This window comes from Sorex araneus, chromosome 2, assembly GCF_027595985.1.
Source record: "Sorex araneus isolate mSorAra2 chromosome 2, mSorAra2.pri, whole genome shotgun sequence".
In the NCBI taxonomy this organism is placed as follows: domain Eukaryota; kingdom Metazoa; phylum Chordata; class Mammalia; order Eulipotyphla; family Soricidae; genus Sorex; species Sorex araneus.
In genome coordinates this window covers 320421539-320443403 of record NC_073303.1, presented here as the reverse complement: position 1 = coordinate 320443403, position 21865 = coordinate 320421539, and the positions used below count along the sequence as shown (strand labels likewise).

General features: G+C 37.1%; 1 protein-coding gene across 1 annotated transcript in view; it reads left to right on the top strand.

Annotated features, from left to right (window-relative positions):
- ABCA13 (ATP binding cassette subfamily A member 13) overlaps nt 1–21865 on the top strand; it is a 489034-nt gene that overhangs the window by 344296 nt on the left and 122873 nt on the right. Inside the window, 4 exon segments of the mRNA XM_055124812.1 lie at nt 6631–6720; nt 11434–11503; nt 16894–17012; nt 19294–19381. Of these exon segments, the coding sequence (XP_054980787.1) occupies nt 6631–6720; nt 11434–11503; nt 16894–17012; nt 19294–19381 (367 nt within the window).

Genomic DNA, 21865 nt, shown 5'->3' with positions numbered 1-21865 from the left:
TCACTTTCTCACGGTGGTCGTTGTGTTCCTCTAGGGATGTTAGTAGGATCCTAATGGAAATTGAAGATGTTCCAGGCTCTAGGAGCTCCACAAACTCCAGGATCTACAGAACTGGGCTGATAAACTCACATGGAGGGGCTGTGGGCCGTGGGTGTGGCTGCCAGGGCTTCCAGAACTATGAGGGGCATGGCGTGGTGTGGGTGGGATCTCCACCCCCACATTAAGGTCTCAGAGTTCTCTGCCTGAATCTGGTGTACCTGCAATTTTCATCAGTCAGAGGTCTCTGCAGAGATTAGTCATAAGGAAGTGCAGCTGGGCCTTGGGCATCACTGCAGCTGTGGAGTGAGTGTGAAGCTCAGGGGCTTTGGCAGGCCAGGGACTCAGACTGCGCTCCCCAAAGGTGCCCAGAAGTTTTAGCCAGGGCATTAGTAAACCCATGAATTAGTAAACCCAAGAGCTTGGTTTGCATCTCTTTTATGTGGAAACATTTTTAATTTGATATAGTATTCTTTCTATCTTTGCCAATAAAATAAAATTATTTTAATGATCTGAAATTCATTTCCAACAGTTCTCTGTCTATATTTTACTATAGAATTCTATGAGTTCTAGCCTAATCTTAAGGTGTTCAATCCATATTGAATTAATGTGTATATATAGTGTAAAACACAGGCCTAATTTTAGTTTTTAATGAGATTCTCCAGTTATCCTAACATCATTTATTAAACAGGCTTTTGTTCCTCACGTAACACTCTTAGCTCTTTTGACATAGATCAACTATTTGTAAATCTGAAGGTTTTTCCTTAGGTTCTCATTTTATTTCAGTGGTGACTCTATTTTTATTCTAGTACCACACAGTTTAGAATGCTGCAGCTTTATAGTTAGGTCAGGAAGTGAAAAAAAATGCCTATCTACTTCTTTTTTTTTCTTCTCAGAATAGTTTTTACCATTCAGGGAGTTTTATGACACCCTACAGATTTTAATTAGAGATTGTTTCAAGTCTTTTAAGATTATCATCAAAATTGTTATGTGAGTTTCATTGAATATGTAAAAGGCTATTGGTAATATAGTCATTTTAATAATGTTAATAGTCTCAATCCATAAATAAGGAAGAGTTTTTCCATTTTTGGTGTCCTATTTTATATCTTTGAATTACATATTATAGTTTTATCATACATGTATTTTATATCCTTTGTTAAGTTGATCCCTGTGTATCTTATTCTTTTAGACATTATTTTGAGTGATTTTTAATTTTATTTTATTTTCGTTCTCTTTAATACACAACAAATTATTGTGTATTGTTTTTGTATCCTGCTGCTTTACTGTATCAGTTTATTATTTCCAGAGTCATAAGTGTCTTTCATTTATTTTTCTTACATAATTGCAGTGATAAGCACACTAAAACAATTTTAATACTAGTTGAGAAGTAGACATCTTTGCTTTGTGCAGTTTCTCAGATGGAAGACTCTGTTTATTTGTCATTATGATGTTGATTTAGGCTATTTTTAGTGGTCTTTACTATCATTCTGTACACTCCTTCTAGTCATATTTTGCTAGTTTCTTTTTAATCATGAATGGATGCTGTATCATGTCAATAGCACTTTCTTTGTCAACTTATATAATTACATGCTTCTTTTGTTTCCTTTTGTATATATGGTGTACTACAATAATTGATTTGCAGGATAATTTCATTCCCTTAAATTGCTGTGTTACTTGGTCAGGGTATGTTATCCTTTTAATATATTGCATTTAGTTGCTAGAACTAATGTGTTCCCAGTCACAATATCATGCTAAATTCTGAGTCTTTTGAGTTCTTGAAACCCAGGTACACCCTATAGAGGATTTCTTAAGAATTTGGAAGATGGACCTGGTGACTTTAACAGATTTGAATCTGCAGAATAATAACAGGGCATCAGTGGAACTGACCTACAGTTGCTACAGGACTAAGATCTAGTTGCTCTGGACGTGTGGTTCAAAATTTGCAGTTGCTTGTGTTTGGCCATTGATGTGGTATCATAGGTCAGCTGACTTGGGCAACAATAGGAGATGTAGTCTTATGATTCCAATAACAGTTTTCAACCACTTAATTTACTTAGCTACAGGTCAGGTTTTAGATTTGCTCATATCATTTTAGAGACAGATTCTCGTAACTATGTCCTGATAAGTGAGGTTTTCTTCCACAGTGCCTGATAAATTCTTTGGCCTCTGAGATGGCAGATTCCTACTAGTTTCTCTGGAATGGCTGCTATTAGCTGGCCTAGGAAGAACACATCCTGTCTTTCTTTGGGTACTACTAGTTCCCAGTAATAGTGTCAATCTGACAGTGTGTACAAGCACAAAAGTGAGCACTTTGGGATCCTTTGCACTCAGTTTCCTCTGACTCACGCCGAGGATCACCTCTCTGTCCCCAGTTTCAGGGAATTTCCCTTGTTCAATGGTGGCTGAGTGTAGAAGCCTAACATATTATTTGGAGAATGGACCTGGTACCTGAAGCCCATAAGGGTGAGGGTGTGACTGAGACTCGAGCAGAGCAGGTCTGTGACTGCTGTTCAGTGCTCCACTTGGGGGTTGCGTGCTTCCCTCAGGTGATATGATTGTATCTTTTGTTGCATTTTTATCAACTTCTAAAATGTTAATGAGTCTTGAATTCAAGTACAAAATTAAACCCTGGGAGAAAGCTAAATTAAGCGCCTCAGAATGACTGACAGGAGAGGCAGCTTCAGTTCAGGCGTGGAGATCCGGGCACAGCCGAGAGTGCACCCTTCCTGAGTGTGGGTAATGTAGATGGAGTCCCTACACCAACCAGAAGCAGCAGTCCAGTGTGGAATGCAACAATCTGGAATTGCTTTTAAACTAAGCAAGTATTGGTAAATTCCTTGTCTTCATCACCTTCCCTTCCTTATCTGGCATTCTCAGTCTGGTACTGGCTTGCCAACCTTACAGATCTTTTTGCTCTTTCAGTCTCTGCTCCCTTCCCCCACATCAAGAGAAAATGCTTCTAAGCTCTTTTATATATATTATTTATCTGTGTGTGTATTTACTTTTTATTGAATCACCATGAGATACACAGTTACAAAGTTGTTCTTTTTTACGTTTCAGTCATACAATGCTTCAACACCCTCCCTTCACTAGTGTGTATAGTGAACATTTCCCACCACTGATACCCTCAGTTTCCCTCTCTCCAACCTCTATGGCAGGCACCCCCACCCTCCTCTCTGTCTCTGTCTCTCTGTCTCTCTGTCTCTCTTTCTCACACACACGTCTTGGACATTATGACTCTCAATACAGGGAAGGGAAGCTAATCATGTTTCTTCCTTTGCCTACTTTCAGCACAGAGTTCTTGTGCAGAGTGATCATTCCAATTATCATTGTCATCGTGGTCCCTTCTCTCTCCTAACTGCCCTTCCCTGCCACCACTTGAGTCAGGCTTCCAATTGTGGACAAGTCCTCCTGGAGCTTGTTTCTACTGTCCTCGGGTTATTTTCTCAAATGAATGTTTTTTTGTTTGTTTTTCTATCACACAAGTGAGTGCAGTCATCTGACTTGTCTGCTGGTCTGCCTTCCTCAGAGTTGAGTCTTCTTAAGGTGATAGTTATTTTTCTTCAGCAGCTTTTTTCAGAGACTCTTTGGAGGATACTGTATTTCATTACATCTTTATGTGTTCTTTGTATGTTGCCATGGTAGTGCTTACACAATTGTTCATTTTTGGCCATTTTGAACTTGCTTCTCTGTTTACATTTTTTGAGATGTTTTTTGCTTTAAAAGAAGCAATTCATGTACATCCTTTAATATACATGCTACTTATTTCCAAAAGTATGTAATCAAGGGAGAGAAATGTTCTCAGCAATGCCTACTTAAAGTGACTTTGAAGGATTCTCAGCCTCTCTTTTCAGTCTGCTCAGACCACTGGCGGGAACTGTCTCGTCTGCTCCAGAAACTTGCCCCTGCACTGTGTAGATCTTTCAGAGAGGTGGGGCTGCCTGGGCACGCATGCTGAAAAACAAAACACACAAAAAAAGAAGAAACCAGAAGAAATTTAATTTATAAAAATGACATAAGTTTTAGACAGTGACAAATCTTTACTTAAAAAACAATACTGTAATGTAGAATTTTAGCTAATTGTAATGAGATGCACTGTTCAATTGAGCGATTTTAAATATCTTTTTCTATGTTCTCCTCAAGTGAAGCTATTTCTTGTTATTTATGTATAAAATTTAACCTAGAGTTTATTTCTGAGCATCCGCCAAAGCTGATTGCTTTTTAAGTAAGAAAGTTTTGTACTTTTGGTCTTGATACACAGCAAAACTGTTTAAATTATAAATGTAACTCTAATATGACAAAAAAGAAATATTAGACAATACATAGAATTAGAGAATACATGGGATTCTTTGCTGAGAATTTATTATTACAAATATTGATCTTGCTTTCTGCTGGCCTACGAGCTTGACCCCGGTGGCAACTGAGCTACTTTGGACATGAACAGCTCCCAGAGAGGCCCCCAGACTGGGATGGGAGCCCCTGGCCCATTCGCCGCCAGCGGGGCAGGGCTTTCTCTCTCAACTCTTCCTTATTGGGTGCAGCAAGGCAACAGCTGGTTTTAAAACACAGAATGCAGGTACCAGGGGGACGTCCAGGTGATCCCAGAGGGCAGGTTTGCCGGTCCTGCCCCTTGCCGATATTTAAGCACAGCGCCATGCGGGCCCAGTCTTTTCTGCTGCCCTACAAGCTCGACCCCGGCAGCAACTGAGCTACTTTGGACATGAGCAGCTCCCGGAGAGGCCTCCAGACTGCAATAGCGGCCGCGAGACCTATTATATCTTTATTGTCAGCAATGTGAAAGGGTTCCTTTTTAGCAGGTCTGACTGTGGGGGTTAACTCCAAACAATAATACTGAGTTTTTTGTTGAAATATAGAAGGTAATCAAAGTAGCAACCATTCCTCTAGACTGTAAACTAAGCCATAGCCCCACGCCGGCCGACGAGAGGAAATATCCTTCTTTCTCGGTTCTTTTCCCTTTTCTCGGAGAAATGCAGTGTGGCGTCCACCATATTTTGAGGTCTATGAAGCAGGCACGAACTGAGAGGCACGGGAATGGGGGGGAGATTAAAATTAAAAAAAAATTATGTACTTGGAACAACAGGACACTTGGGGAGTTTCGGGCCGATACCAGAGCATGCTCTGACGAGATTCGACCCGGGTGGCCACACTCTTGTGCGGCTGGCCGCATTGCTGCAGATCAACCAGAATCCGGAGGAACTATTTTTGGTTCCAGAAACTGCTTGCAGCCATGTCTCTAGACTGTGAACTAAGCCATAGCCCTATACTGGCCAAGGATAGGAAATATCTCTTTTTCTCGTCGGGTGGTGTGGTGTCAGCCATAATATGAGGACTATTTATTAAGCAGGCATGAACTTGGTGGTGCGGGAAGGAGGGGGGAAAAAATTCTATGTACTTGACAGTGGAACTTCATATCTCTCCAGTCTCAGCAATGGAAAACTAATTATCAAATGCTTCATTGGCAGTAGGGCTGTCTTTCTTGGGGGAAAACTCCAACAATAGTGAGTTTTGTGTTGAATTATGGAAAGTAATCAAGGTAAAGAGCAAATGAAGTGGAATTTATTAATTACGCAGGCGGGGATGGGGGGGCGGGTTGGGAGGTAGACTGGGGTCTTTGGTGGTGGAATATGGGCACGGGTGAAGGGACGGGTGTTTGAGTATTGCATAACTGAGACATAAGTCTGAGAACTTTGTAACTTTCCACATGGTGATTCAATAAATTTAAATAAATAAATAAATGTTTTTTTTAAAGAGAGAAATGAAACCTTAAGTTTTGCTACATGAATGGAATGTGTCATGTTGAGTAAAATAAATCAGAAGGATAAGTATAAAAAAACAATTTATATGGAAAGCATTATTACGATTAGATGTGTAAATTGAAAAAGAGTTGCACCATTCTCTCAGAGAGTTTTAAACTTCATCATTACATTTTGGGTGAGATTTCAAGTTCTTGTTGAACATCATTGCTAGGATAAATATCATTAGGATTGTTTAACTCACTAAAGACTGTAGTTTTCAAAAAGTGTTATCAAATTCTAATCTGACATAATATACAAGTATGCAAATATAGGTGTGAAAAATAAATAAATAAATAAAAATATTGATCTCTATATATCATGTATATTTTCATACATGAAATTGCATTTCATGTATAATCTATATGCTCATTTATATAAGTTTGCATATTGCAGGTATATATAAAAGTAAAAAAACAATATTTAAATAAACTCAGAACTTCAACTATTTTTATATTTTAATATACTAATATTATATATTTAAATTATTTTTAAAATCCACAAAAACTGTTATATTAGTAAGTGAAAAAGTAAAATAAGAAAGCAAATTCAGTAAGTATACATACATAAAATATATATTTGTGATGTAGAACTCTTATTTTAAAAAATTTCTTAATTTTTTTGCTTGTTTGAATTTACCATACAGCACTAAACATTAGTTTCAACAGAAAAAAATGAAATTTTGCTGTGTCAACCAGACATTGTGATGCTAGAATGTTTCTGACTCTCAGTGAGCTTTACTAATCATCCTTCCTGGTCTGCTTTGTTCTCCAATTGAAAGCAACGAGGGCCAAGGCACAGATCTTGCTCAGATACTTTTGAGGAAGTTTGGAGACCAGGATCTGCTTTGTGCTGATTTGAACCCAGGCATGTAAGTATCAAATACATTTTGCAAAAGTTCAGACTCCAAATAATAACACTGAGGTCTTTGAGGAGCATTTCTAGGATGGTTTCATGTTACTTATTTATATTATATGACATGAATATAAGCTTAATGCATAGGTTAACCACTGAATAGAACTGATGGATGTTGTGGTCTAAAACCATTGGGAGTAAAGCTTGTAATTGTTCTTTGTATTGTTTGTTCTTTTGACAATCTCCCTCTGCCCAGCAGTGCTCAGGGGTTACTCCTGGATCTGTGTTCCGGGTCACTGCTTGTCGTGTTTGGGGGACAATATTCAGTGGCAGGGATCTGAATCTAGGCTGGCCATTGAAAGGCAAGCACATTAAAATCTATATTATCTCTTCAGCCCCCATAATTACTTTTTCTTTAATTTTTCTTTAAATTGCTCTTTAAACAATGCTCTATATTATCACAAAATTAATAATCAATACCATATGGTTTACTGAGGAATATTTTCTTTGTAATAATTATGCTTTTATATAATTATAATTTTATAATACTTTGAAACATATGTGTAATAACTCTAGAAAATATGTACAAATGTAAGTATCAATTATATGTACATATACATACATACACATACATACACACACATGCATATTGCTTTAGGCCATATCCAACTTACCCCTGGTTCTGCAATCAGGGATCACTCATGACAGACTCAGAAAACCACATGGGATGCTGGGAAATTGAACCCATATTTGGTGTATGCAAAGCAAGCGTCTTATCTGCTGTTCTATCAACCTGTTAATTAAATTTTTTAAACTAAGGAGTATTAAAGATAATTTTGTAATATTTGTAAATTACAAAAGATATAACCTTTTTATAAGGTCTTGATGAAATTTGTCCTTCACAGGAAAAATAATCTCTCCCTCTACTTTGCTGAACTATAATTTTTCTTAACTGTTAACTATAAGGGGGCTGCAGTGATAGCACAGCAGGTAGGGCGTTTGCCTTGCACGCTGACCATTTGGGATGCTGGGTTCGATTCCCAGAATCCCAAATGGTCCCCTGAGCACTGCCAGGAGAAATTCCTGAGTGCAAAGCCATAAGTAACCCCTGTGCATTGCCAGGTGTGACCCAAAAAACTATTGTCTGGTTATCTATTACTGAGGAGCTACAGTGAATTGAGTACTGTTTTAGGAGCCAGGTTCTATGTGGAATATGGCTCTGGTCTCAAGGAATTTTATTCCTGTGAAATCAAATGAGGAAAGTGATAAAAATATATACTGTTCTGGACAGAGATAAGAAGGTCCAAGCTCTTGCCATGCATCAACCCAAATCCCTTGCATGTCATTTAGTTCTGAGTACCACCTGAGTTCTTTGAGCAGAGAGCCAAAAGTAAACTGTGAGTACAAGTAGGAATAGCCCTGTCTAAAACAAAAAACAAAAGATATGTTTGATAGTGTATGAGTACTGGAAGAGTATGATTAAAGTAATTAATATGAAACTCCAGACAATAATGCAATAGAGAGCAGCATGTTTCTTAAGAGCGATATGTTTATTAATAGATATTGAGATAATTTTCACATTAATCATTTTTTGCAACGAGCTTGAAAGTGAACAACTAGAATTACTTTCAATAACAAGACAGTTTTCTTCATTTTAACATCAGTGTAAAACAAAGTTATTTATTAGACAAGTAAAATTTGCTGTGGTGATACATTTATCTCCTTTCCCTCCTAGTGAAATAAGCAAGACATAAAGTAATTTGAATTTTGAATAATGGAAATTAAAAAAAAAGAGTAAATGTTAGAGTCTTGTGAGGAAAAAAAGAGAAAACATTTCAAACTTTTCAAGTGAAAATGAAGAAAGAATTTTTACTGACCACAAAAAATATTAAAATTATATTTGGATATCTACTTTTCTTTAAGTCACTTCACAGGAATCCTAAGAGTCCATAGTTAGGGCCAGAAAGATAGGATAGTGGAGAGGGTGTTTGCCTTGTAGACAGATCACTCGGGTTCGATTTGCAACATCTCATATGGTCGCCCGAGCGCTTCCAGCAAAACAAATAAATAAATCATTCATTTAAGAAAGAAAAAGTGTCCTTTTCCCTCTTTCTTTTCTCTCACCTTCAATGCCCCTCATCCTTAGCTGGGCTAGACCACTCTTGTTTCTATTCTCAGTCTTCTATATTCCTTCATCTATATATTTTTTCTTTTCCACTTTTCTTTGTGAAGTTCATGAAATGGTTCTTAAATATTTTTATCTATGTTTCAGGAGATTGAATTTACTAGTGTTGAAAATACCCACAAAGTAAACTTCATAGAGTTCTGCCTATGTTTTCCTCCGAGTGTCATCAAATTACAGTCCTCACACACTAATTCACCAAGCAAGTGGTACTGATGAATTAAGTTATTTTTGATATGTTAGGAAAATTGCATGGAAATTGCACTCTGCTAACCTCGTTAATAAAATAGAAAGTTTATTTTCACTGGGTGGATATTTTTCTTCTTGGTGCTCTTATGCTGGAGCTGTAGAACCAGTAGCAGAAAACCTGGGCCTTTTTTGAATATCCAAATCTTTCAAAAAACGAATCCAAAAATTTGGTCTCAGCTAGAGATTTGTTAATAATATCAAATTGAGTATCTCTGTTTCTCTAACTTTTCCCATGTCTTGCTTAGTTTTCAAGAAAATAAAAATAATTATCATCAATATAAAAATTTCTTTTTTCATTTTTTTTCATTTTGGTGAGGGGAGAACTTCCAAACAGTTCCTTCTTTGGGACTCCTCTTGGCAATTTTAGGCCTGCTGAATGTTTAGTTCAGTGCAGCGACGAAAAGGTACACCAGGTCCTCTGGTGCCAAAAAATTACCCAGGCCTTTCTCGAAGTTCTCAGGGTCCCCCAGTCCTACATCTGGTGATGCTTATGTAACCATGTGGTACCCCGATAAAACGGGAGGATCACCTGTAAGACATGAAACTTAACCCCTATACTATTTCTAGCTATTTTAAATAAACTTTCAATTTGTAATCATACATGAAAAATATCAAAGCATGAAGTTTATGAGGGAAAAATCTCTAGGGAAACTTGCAAATATAAAATATTTTGAGCCACTATTGCAATTTTTTTAATTGAATCACCAAGTGGAAAGTTGCAAAGTTCTCAGGCTTATGTCTCAGTTATACAATATTCAAACACCCATCCCTTCTCCAGTGCCCATATTACACCACCAAAAACCCCAGTATAACTCCCGCCCCGCCCCACCCACCCCCAACTGTATAACTGATGAATTTCACTTCATTTTCTCTTTACCTTGATTACATTCCATATTTCAACACAAAACTCACTATTGTTGTTGGAGTTTCCCCCCAAGAAAGACAGTCCTACTACCAAGGAAGCATATGATAATTAGTTTTCCATTGCTGAGAATGAAGAGATATGCAGCCCCACTGCTCCAAGTACATAACTCTTTTTTCCCCTTTTTCCTTTTCCTTTCTTCCCCCCCCATCCCCCTTCCCATGCCTCATAGTATGGTGGACACCATGCCGAGTTTCTCCCTGAAAATGGGAAACAACCGGGAAAGAGGGATATTTCCTCTTCTTGGCCGGCGTGGGCTGTTGCTTAGTTCACAGTCCAGAGAAATGGCTGCTACTTTGATTACCTTCAATATTTCAACAAAAACTCACTGTTATTACTTGGAGTTTCCCCCCCAAGTCAGACCTGCTAAAAAGGAACCGTTTCACATTGCTGACAATTAAGAGATGTTAAATCACGCGGACACAGCAGCGTCTGCGCGGTTTTGGATTTCTGTATAAAGTCCAGGGAAAATTCTGCCAGAAATTGCATAGCCCATCTCACAGTCCCAGTGCATTACTAAAAGAAGCTGCGCTGGATGTCAAAATGTGTTAGGTCTCTGGAATCAAATTCTTTAGGTGCAGAGGGTCTGTTTTGCTCTCAGCAGCTCCGGATTTATCTGGGCCGAGGGCGTGCCGGTTACACCCACTTCCCATGATTCCCTAGGAGCCCCAAGTGTAAAGACAGTTTACCTCTGGGTTAGGAGTCTTAGAAGGTGGCTCCTGCCATGTGGATGTTGCTGCCACTGCCATTTTCCTTGCAGAAAGATAGGGTGGAGAGGAAAGATCCATTCCCGGGCAGCTCGGAGTTGTAGCCCAGCTCACAGTCCCAGAGCATTGCTGTAAGGAGCTGCGTTGGATGCCAAAATGGGTTAGGTCTCTGGAATCAAAGTCTTTAGGTGCAGAGGGTCCCTGCAATTTGTTTTCAATAGCAATCTGATACTTAAGTTTACTTCACAATGGAAATTTAATAATTGTTTTACTTCAAATGATAATTGGATTACTGTTATGCTATGTACAAGAATTAGTAGCTTGCTGTTTATTAATTGCTCTATTGGTCTTAAGTTAGCTGACTGATACAAGGACCTTCAGAACTCATGCTAAACTCTTCTGAGACCCCTAGGAAAGTTCATTGAGTCCTGGCAGCACATTAACTACAGAGAACTGACTAAGCACTCTTTACTAAATAATTAAATTGATTTTCAATGTAACAAATATTGTCATCATATTAACAACCCAACATGTGCAAACCAATGTAAAAACACTGTGTTCTGAAGGATGTGGTTTTCTTATAAACTACATTCTAGTATGAGGGAACTCTCATAAAATCAAAATAACTTTTTAATTGAAATGATCATACTATCTCTTTTGTATTGTTAGGATAAATTCTTCATGCTGGCACACTGACCCTTTTTCTCAACCACAAGTCCTTGACTCCTGTGGCTGTCTGGTAGGTTTCTGCAAAATTTCTTTAAAATTGTTTTTCTATTCATTTTTTTGTGTTGTTGTTTTTAAATATAAATAAATTTAACCCACCTGAAAAATCTTCAGTTTTGTTTCATGCTTCTATTATGTTTTTTGTTTACTTGATTATGTTTCTTAGTGATATTTCATTATATAGAGCTAATATTTTGGCAATATAGATATTATATATAGTTCAACATAGTTTTCCTGATTATTACCTAGAGTCATAATATCTTCTACTGGAATTTATTAAGCAAGTGTTTAAAGAAAAATAACCTAAAATTAGCCTTTGGGGAGAAATTTCCCCAAAAACTTTAAGGTAAGTTTTTCACAAGAATCTTGTCATATATTTTTAAAGCCCTAAAACCCAAATATTAAATATTAACCTTGCATTTAGCTCTTAAATTGTGGTTGATTTTTGTAGAAATATATAGAAATCAGTATTCCACCTATAAAATGTTAGTCATTGGTATGTAATCGTTAAAGAACAAACTAATGATTGTTAGGGAATTTATTCAAAAGTTAACTTATGAAAGTTATACATCTGTATCATTGAAAGGTATACATCTTATCATTGACAAGCTAATGTGACAATGCAAATTTACAGGAAAAAAGGAAAGAAGATAATAGAATCTAATTGAGTCTCTGCTGGAAAATAGTAGCATGACAACAATGTTTATTGGGCCTTTCAACTAAGAGGTCCATGAAAACTATTCCATTTAGTAAAGTAATTATTTTAGAAGATCTTATTATTTTAAAGCATAGCAATGCCAGCGAAAGTAATAGCACAATGCCTACAATGATTGAGAACATGCTCACTACAGAATGTCTATGAAACCATGATAATCTTTCTCCTCAGAAAGCAAACTCATAGATGTATTTGGTATTCTTACAACAGAGTTCTATCTGTCTGTCTTTCTATTTTTGTTTTTGTTGTTGTTCATGTCTTCTGCTTTCCATTTACTCATAAAATCTCTAATGTTTTGCTCTAATTCTATGGTGTTGATTTAATCATTACTATTCTGGTGCCCTTTAGTTTGGGTGTCAATAGGAACAGAATGAAGGAATAACTACCAGTAATCTTGAAGATTCTAGTACACCCCCGTCACTAGCACTACCACCACCATGGTGGTCCTGGGAATCCACAGGACTAAAAGGTGTGAGCAGCTGTGCATTTTCACATCTTTGTTCTGAGTTGAGGACTCAGCTGCCTTAGAATTATAGTGTTATATGTGTACTTAATAAACTTTCTTTGGTAGCACCTTACCACAACAAAAATTGTTTTCTTGTTTTTCCTAATTTTTGTTAGTTTCCCACATTCATGGACTACTGGTCTCATCTCTCTGTCACATTCTCTGTGGCCACGTCTTTCTCACCTCACCTACCTAGTCTTCCTCTTATGAGGAAACATATGATTGCATTAGTGCTTACCTTGGCAATCTGGTAAACTTCTATCTCACTGTCTCAACAGTCTTAATATCTTCTGCAAAGTTGTTCCCACATAAATTAGCCTTTATGGCTTCTAGATATCATTATCTGATATGTTTGAAGGCCATAACTAAGCTTAGAACATATATTTTGACATCTGTATGTCTTTCTTTTGATGGGGGTGGGGGTGGATTGGCAGTTTGATTACACACTTAAGTGCTCAGGGTACATTCCTCAGAAATTACCCATGGAAATGGTCAAGTACCATTTGAATCAGGGGATTGAGTTGACTGGAAGTAAATGCCTTACTTTGTGTACTATCTTCTAGCTCAGAGCTATGTGCTTTTTAAAAATTTTATTTATTTTTGTCATATTTTGTCTGGGGATCAAATATGTGTCACATGTACATGCATAAAAGAAAAGTTTTTTTTATTTTCCCTCATCTCTGCCATTCAAAAAAACATTTAGGGAATTCAACAGAACATGAAATATTAAAAATACTGAGTAAGAAAACCCACAACACAGGTAATATACTTGCTCATCAGTTTTCTGCAATAAAGTTAATCTATCAGTACATTACTCTTCAAAAGGCTCAAAAAACTTCTGCATATGGGTTTTACTCTCCAAATAATCTTAGCCATAAGATCAACTCCTATCTGCTCAGAAATCAACATATAATTTGCAAAGAAAAGTTTTTAGAAAATTGAAAAAAAAATCACGAGTTCATGAGAGAGTACAGCAGTCAGGCTGCTTGCATTCATGAGGCAATTGCATTCAAAACCTGCTCCTACATGTCTGTTAGCCACCACCACAAGAAGGGATTCTGAGCACAGAGCCAGGAGCAAGCTTTGAGCACAATTGGGTGTGCCCCCCACGCCCCCAAGGGAAAAGGAAATTGGAAAAAATATATAAAGATAGACCATGTTTACCCTTGAGTAAGGGTAAACTTTATGCCAGGAATTTAAATTTTCATCAATGAAGCGGCCAAATACAATATCTTAGAAAGATCTGCCCTTATAAAGTGATGAGCTAGATTGTAGATTTAAAAAATAGGTTAGTTTAGGAAACTAAAAGTTGTTATCAACCTATTAGTGATACCAATGATGTGCTTGGATAATAAGGATTATTATTATTGCTTATTTTGGATTTCATATTATTAATTAGGTAACATGGCCATGATAGTGTTAATATTTATGGCTTTGATGTACACAGGCAGTAACTGTACCTCAACATCCCAAAGTTCTTTTTTTTTAAGTGTAGGGGTACTGCTATTTATTCAGCCATGATTAGGCTAATTGAATTGGGCATGAACTCCACATTACTTTAAAAATTATTTAATTGTCTATCTGTGAGATAGACCATTACAATGCTGCTCATAATTGGGTTTTAGTCATACAATGATCCAGCACCCGTCCCTCCACCAGTATACATTTCCCACCACCAATGCCCCCTGTTTCCTTATCACCATCCCCCACCCCCCAACTTCCCACCCCCAGCCTCCCACTATAGAAGGCACCTTCCTTATTGCTCTCTCTCCTTTTCCTTTTGTGATTTATGGTTTGAAATACAGGTGCTAAGGGGTCATGGTGTTTGTTCAGGGCTTTCAGTATTTGTATCAGTACGGTAAGATTGGAGTCATTTTTTAATTGGGTGGGAGCTATGCAGTATGGATGTGACTGTTAATGCTTCTGCAAGTACAGGGAGGTAGGGGTAGCTAGCCCATCCCGACTCCTAGAAAGCCTGGAGATTTCAGTCACAAAACTCGAATACAAGAATTTTCAACAGATTATATCTTGGTGAGGTCTGCCCTGAGACAGTGGAGTCAGTTCGGGGATATGGTGGCAATTTTGGATCGAGGAAAGCAAACAGCTGTTCGGGGCTCTGCTTGGGAGCACAGGTCAACCTGCCCCTCTCTAATTTACCCAGGTCTGTTCAGTGATGTATGGGTCTGAGCTTGACAGCTTTTGATCTCTTTTGAGATTTATTTGTGGGTCTCTGAAGCAAGGCTGGTAGTAGAACTCAAATGGTGGCACTGGAGTTGGTTTGTCCACCCACATGTACTACAAATTAATGCCAGGAATGTCAATACTTCCCTATCTTTCTTTTTGTCAGAATTGCTTTTCTATTTGGGAATTTTTATTATTTTATACAAATTTTTAGATAATTTATTCTAAGTTCTTGAAGAACTTCATCAGGATTTTATTGCAGGTAGCCTGAAATTTGTATAGTGCTTTCAGTAGGATATTATTCTGATGATATTGATTCTTCCAATTCATTTCCCTCAATTTACTGTGCTTTTTTTCCTTTTAATCAAAAATAACTTCTTGTTTTCAAGATTTTCACATCTCTTTGCTTAGTTAATTCATATGTATTGATATTTTGGGTACCACTTTTATATAGGTTTGTATAGTTTTATGTCTTTTTCTCCTAGTTTGTGATTTATACACAGAAAAGCAACACATTTTGTAGCCTACTATTTTGTGCATGGGTTTATTGTTTCTAAGAATTGTTTTGTCATATCTTCAGGGTTTTCATTTATATTATCATTTTATATATCTAAGTTTTTATAGAGAAAGGAAGAAAGTTTAATTTCTCTTCCAATTTGAATAGCTTTTTTTTCTTGTCAAATTGCTGTGGTACAGACTTCCAAAATCATATTGAATAATAGTATATAAAATGGACATCTTAGTCTTGTGCCTTGTCTCTCACAGAAAGGTTTTATTTTTTCTCCATTGAGTATGATGTTGACTGTGGACCTGCTATAGTAGCCATTACTGTTGAGAAGCTATACACCTATTCCTATTTCTTGAGGGTATTTTTTAAAAATATGATGGGCATTGAATTGTGTCAAAAGTTTTCTTTGCGTTAATACTATCAGATACTTTTTCTCTTGTTGATATGCTGTATGTATCACGTTAATTGATATACACATGGTGAATCATTCTTGCATTTCTGGAATGTTTTTTGTATCACTTTTGTTCTTCTACTAAACATCTCAAAACTACTCATAATTGAATAATCTTCTTTACTACAGAGGATTCTATAGCAAAGAGGATTATTGCATTTTTAAATCCTCTTTTTATGCCTCACTCTAACAAAAACATCTGGGTTATGTAAGGCTGGTAATATTTGTTATGCAAATTAAAAGCCTAACATGAAAGATCCAGAGAAGGTGATTCCCAAGAGTTGAAACTGTTATAGTTTCTAATTGTTTCTTAACCAGTACTGGAAAAATGAAAGCAAGCCATAAATCCAGTGACAAGAAATATGCAGCACTATGCTGCCAGCAGCAACAGGCTATGGTTGCACTGAATTAGTCCTCAAACTCTTTTGAGAACTAATTTCCTGATTTTTTCTTATAGAGGTCCTGTTTCAATCACTAGAGAAAAGGTGCTTGGTTTCTATCTTTGGCACACAGAAGCACTTTCCTTTGATTTCTTTGCTTCTATCCTCTTACTTGCACCTGATTCTCTATAAAATCAATCCAATAAAAACTTTCTCCATTTGTGGTTCTTAAAAAATTACCCAGGGCTGGAGTGATAGCACAGCGGGTAGGGTGTTTGCCTTGCACGCGGCCGACCAGGGTTCAAATCCCAGCATCCCATATGGTCCCCTGAGCACCACCAGGAGTAATTCCTGAGTGCAGAGCCAGGAGTAACCCCTGTGCATCTGTGCATTGCCGGGTGTGACCCAAAAAGCAAAAAAAAAAAAATTACCCAAATGACACACAGAAAACAATTGAAAGTAACTGAACATAGTGGACTGCAAAAGTCTGAGTGGAATTGAGATAAAATTCTCAAATATATGTAGTTCTCAAATATTTAAAAAAATGTGGTGACAGGTAATTTGTTACATCTTGAAATCTAGAAAAATTCATGTCTACTTAAGTCATATAAAATTATCATGGGATATAAATATATTTTTATTTTTTCTCTGAAATAATTACAGCAGTGTCCGAACAGAAGTGCCAAGGCCCCTTACCTGGTCAGTCAGCTCGGCCACACCCTGCTGAATCTGTCTGCCTTTAATCTGGAGGATTACTTGCTGATGCCACATGAAAAGCCAAGGTGGGTTCAAAATTCTGGTTGGAATTTAGAAATTTTATTTTTTCTTTTCAATCTAACCCTCAATTTTTGACGGAGTTAGTTGTATTTTTCTTTTTGTGCTTGCTGTGTAGAGTTCTAGTAAGGCTTTATATATCTTGGATATTAGCCCTTTATTTATAAGTGTTGGGCAAATTTACTGTCCCAATCTGTGACATAGCTTTTCATTCTGTCCATTATTTCCTTTACTGCGCATAAGCTTCTTAGTTTGATGTGGTCTCATTTGTTTATATTTGTTTCAGTTTGCTTGGGCAATGATTCAGTTGAATCATTGAAGGTACCTCTAGCTTCAATGTCATAATGATGATATTGTAAATCCTGGCCATCGGTATTAGGAAGAAATAATAATAAAGACATCTAGACTGGAATAAAGAAAGTTAAAACTCTCTTTATGCAAATGATGTGATGATATATTCAGAAAATCTTAAAAAGTCTATACACACAAAAAAAGTTTCTTGAAACAATATACCTGTACAGTAACATCGAAGATTACCAAACCAATGAAAAGAATTACATGGCTTTCATATATGCAAATAATATAAAAAAATAAATTTTTAAAAAATCAATAACATTTACAATTGTGCCTCAGAAAATCAAGTGCCTGGGAATCAGCTTAACAACAGAGGTGATTTATAAAAATAAAATTTAAAACACTACTAAAAGAAATAAATTGAATAAATAAAAGAGGACACTAGAAAATTGAAACAAATCCCCTGTTCATGGATTGGAAGAAATATTGTCAAAATGACAATCTTGTCCAAAACACTATACAGATCCAATGCAGTTTCTATAAGATACCCAATATGATTTTTAAAGATGTAGATTGAACACTTAAAATATTTATAGTAAAATTCTCAGATAGTCAATGCCAGCATAAGTAAAAAAAAAGATGGAAGGCTTCTCTTTTCCCGATTTTATATCATATCATAATGTGGTAGTTATTAAAATAATGTGAAATTAGAGTAGACTAAGAGATAGCTGAGAGATATGTCTGCAGATGTATGAACAGTTAATCTTTGATAAAAAAAAACATTAAAAAAGTGGAACAAAGAAAGTCTTTTCAACAAATGGTGCTGGGAAGACTGGTTTGTTACATGCAAAAAAAAAAAAGAAAAATCTCAGCTCTCTTTGTAATAACATGTGCAAAATTAGAATCAAAATAGACTAAATACCTCAATATTAGACCTTAATCCATAAATTACGTCAAGGAAAATATAGGTAGAACATTTTATAACTTTGAACTCCTGTGTTTTGAATGCTCAGATTTTGCACTAGCATCAGGCAAATGAAATTTCTTGACTCTGGAGTAAATGAATGAATTAAATTGTGTGAGGTAGGGAAATGTTCTTATTTAGGTACCTTAATTTTTTTTAGAAGAGGTATATTATGCTTAAAAGTTTCCATCAGTCTTATTTTCTTCATAATGTTATCTATTTTTTAATGTCTATCATATTCTAAAGTTCATAGGTACCAAATACCAAATGCTGGATTATGTATGGAATATGGAGATAAAATACGCAATTCTCATCTAGAAAAGCTCAAATAGCTGCATAAATAGAAAGCAGCTAGTAGTTCATGAAAACCTAATACGATAATTTACACAATGATAAAAATGCAGTCCACTGTGAGAACTGAGAAGAGAACAGAAGGGATACTCCAGCTGAGTAATTATGGATGTCTTCCTGAAGAAGAAAAACTTTTGTTTTGAAAGCCCAAAACCAAGAAGAAAGAAGAAAAAATTAAGGAAGGGCAAAAGAGCATGACAAATTAAGTAATTTGTAAAGTTGACTTCCAGTAGAAACTAATTTAAAGGATTAGATAGAAGAAGGTAATCTTGTGCTATGCATGGTATTGGAATGATGATGTACACATGAAACCATCACTAACAGTTATGTAAATCACACACACACACACGTGCACACACACACACATCAGAGTGTGACTGCTCGTAGCCTTGTTCTCTGGAGTCCTGCGGAGGTGCATGTTCCTATTAGGGAGGTAAGTTCTGAGAAACTCCTTATCTGTATCTTCTGAATAAACATTTCCCTCCCTGGATGCTAGCTTCATCATGCAGCGCTCCTGCTTGAGTGTGACTCCCTGGTTGCGGCCATGTGACAGGACGGAGGCATAGCTGTATGATGCTTTAAGACCATTGTAACTTGAGCTAAGGGAGATGAAACATCCTCTTTCTGGAAGTCTTTGTGCTCCTGTATTAAAGCACTAATAACTTGTTTGCTATTATTAGGCTTGGCGGTTGGTCTTTTGGAGTGCCACTACCAGAAAAAGTTGAAGACTCAGATTCAAATATATCAAAACCAAAAACCCTAGAAAAGGTAAAGTTTTATTCTTCCTTCCTCTGATAGAATTAAAAAAGTTCAATAACCATTGTGCTCAGAGGAAGAATCAAAGCTCCGTTGTTTGTTAATGTTAAATAAAAATAGGTGTATATAAACATTTTTTTTAAAAAAGAAAACAGATGAACTGTTTTTCTTTATGCTGTAGAGGCATAAACAAATAGATTATTGTTTCTTTATTAAGACTAAAATAGCTAATAGAACACAGCTAGTTAGATTATATATGTATTCACATGTAATATACGTAGATATACATATATTATATTTAGTATAGCACTGTAGCACTGTTGTCCCATTGTTCATCGATTTTGCTGAGTAGACACCAGTAACATCTCCATTGTGAGACTTGTTGTTACTGTTTTTGGCATATTGAATACTCCACGGGCAGCTTGCCAGGCTCTGCCATGCAGGTGTGATACTCTTGGTAGCTTGCTGGGCTATCCAAGATGGATGGAAAAATCTTACCCAGGTCAGCCCTGTTTAAGGCAAACACCCTACTTGCTGTGCTATCACTCCAGTCCATATATATATATATAGAGTATATATATATATATATATATATATAATTTGCACATATGTGCATATATATACATTTTAATTAGACACTTTGATTTAAAAAGCTGTTTGTAATAGAGTTTTAAGCATACAATGTTCCAATCTCCAATCCTACATTTCCATTATTCTATCCCTCTGCCAACAATCCCAGGTTCTCCCTATTCCATACCTGACTCCTTTGACAGATGCATTTTTAATTATTATATTTAGGTCCCATGCTTTCAGAGGACAAATTATGTTTTTAAAGAACATTATTTTGTCCTTAGTGGTCAATGAGCTGTCTAAGAACTTATTAAGTTGTTTGTTGCAAGTTCAGCCAGCTATACTATTGTTTTTATTTGTTGACTTTGGTTGGCTGCCATGTTACTTTCCCATTTAATTTGGTGTGCTCCTACTGGAATTTCAGTTTTGAGAAATTTGGAGATGTTGCACGGCCAACATTCCAGAGATTTCAGGATCTATGTTCGGGGCCAATGTGTTGTCACTGAGGTTGTGGGTGGTGGCATGGTTTCCTGGACTTCTGAATGTATGGGGGTGGGGGTGGGCAGAGACTGCCCCTCTTCCCCGACTCTGGGACCGGGGTCACTGTCACTGTCATCCCATTGCTCATCGATTTGCTCGAGCGGGCACCAGTAACGTCCCTCATTGTGAGAGTTGTTGTTACTGCTTTTGGCATACCGAATATGCCACAGGTAGTTTGCCAGGCTCTGCTGTGGGGGCGTGATGCTCTCGGTAGCTTGCTGAGCTCTCCGAGAGGGGCAGAGGAATTGAACATGAGTTGACTGAGTGCAAGGTGAATGCCCTACTGTTGTGCTATCACTCCAGCGACCAGGGTACCTGAAATTATTCTTTGTTTGGCATCTCTGAAGAAAATATTTGTGAACTCCTAGAGTTGAGCACTTGCATGGCTGCAGTAGTGGGGTGTGGGCGCAGCTTCTGCAGCTGGTGAGTGAGTACTTGGCCCTCCTGCCTCCCAAGGGCACCCCGAGTTTTCAGCTGTGGGGACTAGTGTGCCCATGACTTTTAGCTTATTGGCCTGCATTTTCTGGGAGATTTCATCGGGAGTTGGTAGAGCAGGACCATGGGTGAGTTAACATGGTAGGGACTGAGGAGGTGCTGTGGTTAATAGGTCTTAAATTCTAATTTATTTTCCTCTTAGGTTAAAAAATATTACAAGGAAGGGGTGAATAGCGATCTGGTATGAAAAAGACAAAGGGTATATTTTTTAAATTTTTATTGTTTGCTTTTTGCATCATACCGAGCGATGCTCAGGGGTTCCTACTGGCACTGCACATGGAAATTACTCCTAGTGGTGCTCTGGGATTGAACCCGCGTCCGCTGAGTGCAAGGCAAATGCCCTACCCAATATACTATCATTCTGACCACGGGTCTAATTTTTTAATTGCTTAATGAAGTAGGCTGTTAGAGAAATAACTGGGGGAACCATGTCTTGTGTAGACAGTGGCTTGCACTTATCAACATAATAAGTTACTCTTTAGTTGTTCAGGTCAACCCAAGAGTTGCCACAAAGGCTTTCTATGTGAAATGTGTGAGGAATAATAGAATGGGCTGCAAAAATAAAAACTATTCGGAGAACAAAGCATTTGCCATCTGCTTCTAACTTTGCATAAACTGTAAAAATCTGTATAAACTCTGAGAACTAACTTTCCTTTTTTTTTTTAAAAAAAAGATGCTATCATTTTATTTAGTTGTTTATTTATTTATATATTTATTTATTTGCTTTTTGGGTCACACCCAGCAATGCACAGGGGTTACTCCTGGCTCTGCACTCAGGAATTACTCCTGGTGGTGCTCAGGGGACCATATGGGATGTTGGGAATTGAACCTGGGTCAGCCGAGTGCAAGGCAAACGCCCTACCTGCTGTACTATCGCTCCAGCCCCTGAGA